We start from the raw sequence: 10,778 nt of genomic DNA on the forward strand, positions 1-10,778 counted from the left end.
CCACTGCCTACATTTCCTTAGCAGTACTTAAGGTTTCTAAGCCTATTTCCTCATATGTAAAATGGGTCATGATAACAGTAGCTACTATATGCAGAAATTGAAAAGAGGTATTCATTAAGCAATTTGCATACTACCTAACACATAACTAGTTTTTTCAGCCCATAAGAGTGTACTTGTCTGTTACTTCAAGTAAATCAGAATGCTAGGTTGAGTTAGATTCAACTCAGTGTTAATATAGTTTTGGACAAGAGAGGGCTCTCTTCCTCCAACTATGAAGATCATTAGCGAAGTTGCATTCTTAACATGCATTTTTTCTTTTTGCATATATTCATTGTATCAGTGGAATTAAAATATACAGATATATATTATCACCAAGTTCTAGACATGGTAAAATTGGTAGATAGTAAAAAAAAAAAGTTTTTCTCTTTTTTTATTGAAAGTTAGCCTTTGATGTACAATTCCTTTTCATATCAATTTAATCATGTCCAAATTCTATAGAAAATACCTATAGAGTTTAAATTTTTTTATCCTGATAATGCTAAGAAAATATTTAATATGCCATTTGAGAAGTTTGTCGCACCTGTTAATACTTTTCATATTGTTGAATTCACATATTCATGTCCTAACTGTGATACCCTATTTATTATTGCATTTTCTAAATTAAAAAAGACTTAAAGTCTCCTTTAACCACATCACCTTAAATTAGCCTACATTTGCATAGTAATTAATAATATCATTGTGCATTAACTAACTTACTATCTTGATTTTATTCCTGTCTTTCTGGCCTCTCTTCCTCTTTTCACCAGCAATTCTTCCTTAGTCTTACCCTTAGGTGTGTTTCTCAGTGTTCTTACCTGGACATCTCTTTAGTGTTCCTGTGTAATACTATCTACTTCTGTAGTTTCAGGTTGCCACCATAGAAAATGTAAAATAAAGGAGCAGATGAATATTCAGCTGGATGCTTGATGGCTGAACAAATGAAGAGGGAGGAAGGGAGGGCAAAAGGAGGGGGGAGAGAAAGAAAGGGGACGGAGAGAAAGAGAAAAGAAACAGAAAGGTCAGTATCTTGACCTTGAGGATGAGTGAATTTGCTTTGGCAAATAAGGGCAGAGCATCCTACTTAGGTAGACTGTCTTGGCAGAAAGTTCAGGTTTTTACTCCTCTCATCATTGCCCTTTTTAAAAGCAAATACAATTTTATTGTTATTATTAAGATGTTGTACAGAAGGTTTACCATTTCATAAGTCAGATAAAGACTACAATTCTTAAGTGGTGCTGTAGCTCAAGTGGTAGAGCCCTCGCCTTGAGCTGAAGAGCCTGAGAGACAGTGCCCAGGCCCAGAGTTCAAGCCCCACGACCAAAAAAAAAAAAAAAGACTACAATTCTTTTTGGACAGTGGCACCCCTTCCTTTGCTTTTCCCTAGTTTCCCCCTCCTGTCTCTCCCAAATTGCATTGTTCATTCTCCACCTAATATGTAGAGAATACCATGACTGCATTTGTTCATTCTTTCTCTGTGCCTCCTTCTTTACTCCCTGAAAAAAAGACAAAAACAAAAAACAGACCCCCAGAAAACCCCAAGCCCATTTCCACTTCCTAGAATTTGTTTCAATAAACAGTATTTTGCATGTTCAAAGGAGTTAATGCATTGGGTTCCTCCCCTAAGAGTATCTTCCTTTAGTCTGACTGTTAGTGTGTGAATGCCCAGAGTTCTGTATAAGTTATCATGTCCAATTGTATATTAGGTCTAACTTCCACATATTATCATTGCCCTTTTCCTCAAGGCCACCTCATCTTTCAGGTTTCAGTTTAGCTCCTTGGAAAGGCATTTCACCCACTTTTGCAAGAACCCTGCAGTTCTTTAAGAAACATTCTTTAGAAATTCCCTTTTGAAATAATTTATTTTCTGTGAAGGAATGGACATGTGGCTTGTGTAATTCATCATCTCTAGTTCCTAGCAGTGAATTCTACCAATTTCTCAGAGCTGAAAGGTGCCTCGGAGATCAATTCTGGAATCATGATAGAAAAATATTCTGTAGTTTTGCTCTTCAAAGTACAATACAGGAGTGAAGAAATGTTTTTCTAACAAAAGCCATTTGAATATTTATAACATCATTCGTAGGCTATATAAAATTACTAGTACAAACAGGAAGCTCAGTATAGTGGATGCACTAATATATCTTCAGTGCTTTTCTTATTTTATTTCCCTCAGCCTTGGCAGAATTGAAGTCTTCCTTTATGATATGACTTTGGCAATATATTGTGATAAGGGAATCTTTTTGTAATTTGTAAATTACTACTTTCAATTGTTGAAAATCACAAATAAAAGAAGTTATTTTTTAACAAACTATGGGTTTGATGTGTTTTTTAGCAAAAGTAGGTTGATATATATCTATATATACATACACATTTGTTTTTAAAATTGAATGCTACCTGTTTTAGGTTATATGAGAGTGTAATATAAATTCCTGCCTAAAAGAACCTATCATTTTATTTGGGGAGATAAGCTAAGGAACCTGAAAGATTAGAAAATGTAAGAGCACAAAAGAACCAAACTTGAGAAGAACTATGGCTATAGCCACATCTGTTACACAAGTGTAAATGGTACTTTGCAAAATATTGCTAATGTTGGTTTGTTTGTTTTTTCCAGGACATTCTTCCTCAAAGGAATCAGAAGATTCTGTAAATCGTAAGTGTCAAGCCTTTATTAAGTAGTAACATATAGATTCATAACACTTCCAGTTTAGATTTTTTATGAATTGTACTTGCTCTGATGTGAATTATTCTGTTTTTGTACTACATGCGAAGAATCACAGAGGACCAAAAATGTTTATTCTCCAATTTACAACAATTAAAACAATTTACAACAATTAAAATTTCTTTTCAGTATAGAGAGCATTAAAATTGTTTTCAAATAAGTACAATGGACACAGATTTTAAGTTCACATGATAAAATGTGATGGAAAAGTAAGTATGTAAGTGTAAGTTAAGTAGAAAAAAAATGGGTGGGTGTTAAGCCTTAACTTGTCTAGCTGGGCATAGTGACTCATGCCTATAATTCTTGCTCTCAAAAGGAAGAGAACATTATAGCTCGTTGTTAATTATCATGGAATAGTCACAAAAGCCAAGATGTTAGGCCTGCTTTCATAATTTAGAGCGTCATGTATAAAAATTGATAATTTAGAGCATCATGTATGAAAATTGTATGTGGTTGTTTGTAGGCCCCATATTCTAAAGGGGATATTGAGGATGAAGCAGGTCAGGAACAGAACAGCCGAGGTGTTATAGGGAGAATATTGGTGGCACTGCACATGTTTAGCCTGGAGAAAAGTGTTGAGAGGAGAGGAGGCAAGGGCACAGACATGGAATAGATGTTTGGAGGCTTTTTAATGACTTTGGTTGGCAAAACTAGAACCTATGCATAAAAACTGCCTGAAAACAGTTTTTTTTTTTCCCTCATTCTTAGAAAAAACTTGTCACTTACAACAGTGAGTAAAAGAATTGAGGGAAAGATCTGCCTCAGGAGGTATTATGTCCAAAGCACATTGTAGATGGAAACTTGCTGGACATGTTGCAGTGCAAGATGTATTCTTTGCGTAGGACTGTTCCCCTTCCAGTCAGAGTCAATGACTTTATTCTGGCCCCCCACCCTTACCAATAGTGTTTGTAGAGATGAGACAGTGACTCTCTAAGACATGGTTTTGTAATGAGCACTAACTTATTGTTACTTCCTTGGCAATATCCCTTCCATCTCTAGCAGGTTGTAGCAGTTGTAGCAATGAATTGTAATAATTCTTACTCTCAGGAAATTAGGATATTTTCGATATATACTGTTGTACTGGAAAAGTATCCACTTTAAAAAATGAGTTGTTTTATAATGTTTACATTGATGTGATTTTTTTTTTTTAAAGTAAAATCACTAAATTGTCTGATATCAGAAAATAGGGAAACTGACATGTGGACAATGTTCTTAGAAGGGAACAGGGTAGTACTGAGGCTTTTTAAAATGAGCTACCCATTGTGCATTGTAATTTGAGGTAAGTCTGAGCATAAAAGTTCAAAAGACTCCATCTCAATGAGCACACTACCATGCATTACCATGTGCATGTTATCCCAGTTTCAGGGAAGCACAGTGCCTGGGCACAAACGTAGGCTGGCAAGGGCATAAAGTGAGACCCTATCTCCAAAAGAGCTCGAGCAGCTGGGTGCTGGTGACTCACACCTATAAACCTAGCTGCTAGGAGACTGAGATCCAGAGAATGATTATTCAAAGCCAGCTTAGGCAGAAAAGTTTTAGGATCTGTCCAAAATAACCAGCAAAAAATGTAGCTTGGCGGCGTGGCCCCAAGGGTAGAGCAGGTAGAACCCTGAGCAAGCAGAAAGTCCTCCATGCGTGTTCTAGTAGTAGTACAAGAAGGAGAAAGGAAGGGAAGAGAGAGAGGGAAGGGAAGAGAGAGAGGGAAGGGAAAGAGAAGGGAGAGGAGGGGAAAGGAAGAGATCAAGGCAGGGAGGCTTGGCCCAAGTGGTAAAGTGTTTGCCTTGCACCTGCCGAGGTGGGAGTTCAGACCCTATTACAAAAAAAAAAAAAAAAAAGGTCCACTATCAGTTTGTGATACTGGCAGTTCTAGTGATGGCTATATTTTAACAGAAATCTCTTTCCCAAGATTAACTTTATAATTGTTTGTATTAGACAACAACATTATTCCCACCCTTCTGTTTTTGTTAAAATTGATGCCACAACAGATTCAGTAAGGAGCAAAGTTCAGACACACACATTGATTCAAGGATCAAAGTCCAACAGGTAAAAGGCTAGTACCACCGTGGCAATCAATCCAGTTTTATTTTTGTGCTATGCTGAACATTTTGCATAGGCAAAATTGGACTAGATGTAGCAATTTAGTATTAACTCTTAATGGAATGATTTCTTGTGATACAATTGTCTTTGATTTAGTTTCTTCTTTTTCATAGTCATACAAAAACCCTAAGATTCCTGTAGAGAGCATATTTACATAAGAATCAGTATGTCAAGAACTAAGCCACTATGTAAGACAAGATAGTTATGGAAAATATTTGTCAGAAATTTTGTGAAACTAATGTTGAGTATGTGAATGAGAAGAAATGTATGTCATTGATCAGACTTGTTTTCCAACATGATGCAGAGTTAAAATTCTGTAAACTTTTAAGGAAAATCTACTAATATGGAGCAGTTTAAAATGGCCTTTGATGCTGCTTTGAAAAGATTTTGAATAAATAATCACCTCAGTTATCTATATGTGTAGAGATGTAGTCTATTTGACTACATCAAAAGCACATAGGCAGGCTGAGGATATGGTTTGTTTGTAGGACTGGGTTCAACACTGCAGAAAACAGAGAAACCAAAACAACCTATACCCCACCAATCAGGGATTAAGGGTTAAATTAATTTAAAAGAAAATAAAGATGAAAAATACTACGGAACTGTTTAAAAATTCTAACTCTATGCATGTATTAAAATAGAGGAATGAAACCTGGTGAAATTGTTTTAAGAAGGGGGAGGAGGTACGAAGGAGTGATGGATAGGGTTTGATTGGCGACATTGCATATATGGGTGGACATGCCATAGTGGACCCCTTCCTGTATATGTGCTATTAAGAAAATCTTAGAAAACAGAAACAAAAAACTTTGCTGTAGCAACATATATTGCCGGAGAAATTGTCCATGCCATATCAATTAAATTTTAAGTTACAGAAAATATGCACTAGATAAGCTAATTAATGTTAAAGGCATTGTATATATTATATACATACATACAAATATGTATTATATAAATATATATTAAAGAAGATGCAATGTATTGTTATATAATAAGCTATATTTTATATAGTATTTGGGTTTCATGTATATATTTTTTAAATAGGGTTGCAAGGGCAAACCAGTGAATATATTGCCTGTGAACCTATATACTTTTACTTTCAACTTTAAAGACTTTCATATTACTTGTACATTATACAATGAACCTGTATTATCTTCAAAATTAATAAAAAATAATAAACTTGGTTTTGGGTGATACTGGGAATTGAAGTCAGGGCCTTACACTTGCTAGTCAGGGACTCTACCCATTAAGTCATTCCTCCAGTTCTTTTTAAATTTTTGTATTGTTTATTCTTAAGGTAAGGTCCCACTTTATGCCCAGAATTGTCTGGGCTGTGATCTCCCTATTGTGCTTACATTGGTGGAGGTGATGGGCACACACCCAGCCATTGTGTTTCCTCTTTACAAGCTGTAATAAGTGTGTACTTACTGCACTCAGGTATTGGTTGAGATGGAGTCACACAAACTTCTTTTTCTCCCCAGCTGGCCACAAATCCTCTCAAGTATCTAGAATTACACCACAACTGGCTTAAAGAGAAATGGTCTTGCAGTAGTCTTAAAATAAATAAACTCTCTACAAAGATCTTTATTTTTTTTTTTAATTTTTTTGGGGGTCTGGTCGTGGGGCCTGAACTCAGCCTGGGTGTTGTCCCTCAGCTCTTCAGCTCAAGGTTAGCTCTCTACCACTTGAGCCACAGCGCCACTTCCGGCTTTTTGCTTTTTGCTTATGTGGTGCTGAGGAATTGAACCCAGGGCCTCGGACATGCAAGGCAAGTGCTCTACCACTGAGCCACCTTCCCAGCCCCCTGCAAAGATCTTAATGTGCATGTCTTCTGTAGGACCAAGAAAAGGAAGAAACTAAATCAATTGCTTTTACTCTGTAACTTACAGAAATTTCTCACAAGACATTAAGTCCTTGGCTTTTTTGCCAAGAGTGGACTTTCCCATATTATTGATTTATTTAAAGAAATGATTGTTTCTGGATCTGTGAATTAAATTAAGCATGCTAAATTAACTGGTGAGTGGTTCAAAATGTGTTTTTAAAAAGCTACATTTTTTTTTCTTTGAAATGAACAGGACATACTGATGAGGAAGAAAGTGCTTCAGAATCCGAGTTGTGGAGGGGCCCACTACCAGAGACAGATGAAAAATCGCAGTAAGTGCTGACCGTAGTGCCTAGGTCAGTTATCTTTAGCTGCGCCTACAGTTATATACAGCTAAAGTATGTATATGTATATATATATATATATATATATGTGTGTGTGTATATATATAACTATAACTTTAGCTGTGACTACAGTTATCTTTAATAACAGTTAATGAGAAAATTTAATACATTCATGTCTATTTTATGCCAAAGACTATGGCACCTGGTAAGATCAGAGCTTATTACCAGATATTGTGGCCATTAACAGCCAATGTGAACAGCTTCCTCTCCATGAATGAAGCTTTCATCAGCTCACCTGAACAGATGACCCTCTGGACCTTCCTTGAATTCCTCAGAGAGAGCTGTTTACTAGGTTAGAGTGTCCCGTGATACTGTGGGCCCCTTGGAGATTTATACAGGTATAGAAGCGCCCCTGCCAACACCTAGTGACAGATAACTCAGTGCACTTGTTCTGTGCTTTGAATATGGGCTGGGATGTTATCAGCTCTTCCTGAATACTAGGATGTTCACCACTTGAACTTTATCTGTTAAAAGGGGAACATAACTAGCACATAGTTTTTTCTGGGAGGAGTAAATTAAATAACGCAAACTATATAGTTCTGACCTACAAATAAATATAATGAGTGCTCATGAAGTTTTAGTTCCATTTTAGCAGTGCCTAGCCAGATTGCTTCATAATAGAAAGAGATCTATTGAATCAATTATAACTCATTAATATAAACTGGTTATAAAATACTTGCTATTTAAATGATATGTTCTCAGTGTAATAGAATTTAGGTGTGTTCAAAACAGTTGTGTTTTTTTTTTATTTTTTTATTTTATTTTATTTTTTTTGTCGGGCGTGGGGCTTGAACTCTGGGCCTGGGCACTGTCCCTCAGCTCTTCAGCTCAAGGGGAGCGCTCTACCACTTGAGCTACAGCGCCACTTCGTTTTCTGGTGGTTTATTGGAGATAGGAGTCTCACGGTCTCTCCTGCCCGGGCTGGCTTTGAACCGCGATCCTCAGATCTCAGCCTCCTGAGTAGCTAGGATTACAGGCGTGAGCCACCAGCGCCCGGCTTTGTGTTTTTTTTTTTTAAAGCAGGCTTTCTTTTTCTCTTTGTCTGTGATCTTTTTTTTCTAGCCAAATAGAGAACTCTCCAAAGTATGGTAATTACAGGTCAGTTTATTTTTAAAGGCTATTACTCTAAAATGATCACTCCTTTGTACAGCTATTTGAAGTTTTTTTTAAATCTGTTGCTTTAAATAAAATATTGCTAGCCAACTTAAACTCCCAACCACTTAATGAGCACCTGCCCTTGAAGAGAGTTTATAACTGAATGACCAAAGAGGTCATCTACTCAACTGATCTACAAAGGTAATAAAGGTACATGGGGCTGAGGGTGTGGCTCAGTGGTAGAGCAATTGCCTAGTGTGAGCAGAGCCCTGGATTTGATCCTCAGCAACATACAAACACACAGAGAAAATCTTATAAAAAAAGCTTTCATAATATAAAACTCTGTATCAAGTGCTGGGCATACAGCCTATATAGCTATTCTACCAATTTCACACATACAACTTCTTTCTACAGTTTTAAAGTCTTGGTGCATTTTGCTGTCGTGCTAATGACAGCCAGTGGGGAATAGCAAACTGCAGATAATTTTATCAATTCTACTTGATTCTGTATTTTTTTTCTTATATTTGAACACAGCTTTATACATTCTCAAGTATTTAATTCGAAATGACAGAGTCCTGTTGCGAATATATGACCTACAAGAGATTGGTAGTCTAATTTTTATTACCTATCTTGAATCCCTGTTCCCAGAAGGAAGCAAACTGTATTTATTTCAGCTGTGTGAGAGCATGTACATTTCAAATGAAGTAGGAAATTAGCTTGGTGGAACAATTAGAAAGTGACAGAGGTAGGACATAGGTTTGACATGCTGGCTCCTGTCACTGACATTCAGTTAGTTGTTTTCACGTGTCATAGTATTGATACATTATATTCTAACTTAACATGCAACACTTTAGTCTTCATTTTAGATATAATCTAAAAATACATGACTAAAAATACATAAAATATTTTACATTTTCACAACAATGAAGTGCTGTAATCCAAGCAGATTTCCCCGCATTCCTAGGAGCAAGGCTTATGTTTTTCTTAAAAACAGCGTTGTTTTTTTTTTTTAAAGTTCATTTCTTGAGCAGATTCTAGTTTGAAATAAGAATGAATGAGCGTAAACTAAAAATAAAAAAGTAGAGAAGCAGTGGCATTTCACAAAGTGCTTCAAAGCAAACAGAATCTTAGATGATTCATTTTGGGATTGTGCCAGTGTGAAATATTTTCATTTTAATCAGTGTGAATATGCTTTTCTAGAAACCAAGAATCATTTGATGTTGAATCATGGAAATATGTAGATACAGAAAAGAATCAGCCAGTGTGTGGAATTTAAGTATTTTTATTTATCTCATATAATGTGTCACCTAATACTTTTCTCCTACAATTATTATTTCTAATCAATATGTATTCTCTTTTAAACAGGGAAGAAGAATTTGATGAGTATTTTCAGGATTTATTTCTTTGAGACATGAGGTTTTACCTACAAGTTGCAGCTTGAATGGCTCCTCTTAGGATTACAGCTGCTCAAGAAGTTCATCAGTTTTGTGAGAAACATTTCTTTTATATGTCTTCAATTGCCCATCAACAGCTGTTTCATCTTGTAGTCTTTGCTGTGTGATATTACTATGTTAAAGGACATTTACAAATGGAATGATTGGCATTCGTCTTACTTTAAGAATGGCTAATATTAAGAGTTTTTTCTTTTATTAGACAATTGTTGCTAATTCTACAGATACTTATAAGGCTTCTATATTATATTTGAGGCATTGTGTATAGCATTGCTATAAATGAACTATCTAGGAAGTAATTATGTAATCTATTAAAAAACAGTAAATCAGTATTGAGTTTATTAATATTGAATATGTCAAAAGTCCTTGAGTAAAGTTTTGAAGGTATTTGTTTGTTTTCATCTTGCTGCTTATAGTGAATAAAAAGGAATCTTAATTTCTGAGGATAAATATTTGAAATGTTCAATAGCAAAATTGATATTAGTTATGAAACATATGTAGTTAACATTCTATGGTAATAATATATTCATAGGCTGAGTGCCAGTAGCTCCTTCTTGTAGTCCTAGCTACTTAAGGCTGAGATCTGAGGATCTAGATTTGAAGTCAACCCAGACAGACAAATCCAGACTCTGATCTCCAATTAACTAGCAGAAATCTGGAAGTAGATCTATGGCTCAAGTGATAAAAGTATCAGCCCTGGGTGGAAAAATCTAAAGGAGAGCACCAGGACATGATGAGTTCAAACCCCAGTACCAGCAATAATAATAGTAAAGTCATCAGAAAATAAAGTCCCTGGGGCTGGGAAGGTGGCTCAGTGGTAGAGCGCTTGCCTTGCATGCCTGAGGCCCTGGGTTCGATTCCTCAGCACCACATAAGCAAAAAGAAAAAAGCCGGAAGTGGCGCTGTGGCTCAAGTGGTAGAGCGCTAGCGTTGAGCTGAAGAGCTGAGGGACAACACCCAGGCCCAGAGTTCAGGCCCCACGACCGGACCCAAAAAAAAAGAAAAGAAAGTCCCTGAAAAATTAAGGTACCTGGAAAGAATAACCACATTCTCTTTTAGAATAAATTCAAATATTGGTAATTAAGGTAAGGGAGTACTGTATAGGTATCACTTACCCAAGGTGATGGCTTTGTTATTCCTTACTTACACCAATTTCC

The 10,778-nt window shown here is 36.1% G+C and overlaps 1 protein-coding gene across 5 annotated transcripts in view; it reads left to right on the forward strand.

The window, feature by feature from the left end:
• Window positions 1-10,057, forward strand: part of LOC122115980 (protein FRA10AC1) — a 31,659-nt gene extending 21,602 nt beyond the window's left edge. For all 5 annotated transcript variants that reach the window (XM_042689604.1, XM_042689603.1, XM_042689602.1 and 2 more), the window contains 3 exons: window positions 2,648-2,686; window positions 6,925-7,003; window positions 9,536-10,057. In XM_042689604.1, the coding sequence (XP_042545538.1) occupies window positions 2,648-2,686; window positions 6,925-7,003; window positions 9,536-9,578 (161 nt within the window). In that variant the 3' untranslated portion in view covers window positions 9,579-10,057. The remainder of the gene's footprint in view (window positions 1-2,647; window positions 2,687-6,924; window positions 7,004-9,535) is intronic.
• Window positions 10,058-10,778: the final 721 nt, after the last annotated feature.

The sequence above is a fragment of the Dipodomys spectabilis genome, unplaced genomic scaffold (assembly GCF_019054845.1).
Source record: "Dipodomys spectabilis isolate Male_0828 unplaced genomic scaffold, ASM1905484v1 ptg000125l, whole genome shotgun sequence".
Classification (NCBI taxonomy): domain Eukaryota; kingdom Metazoa; phylum Chordata; class Mammalia; order Rodentia; family Heteromyidae; genus Dipodomys; species Dipodomys spectabilis.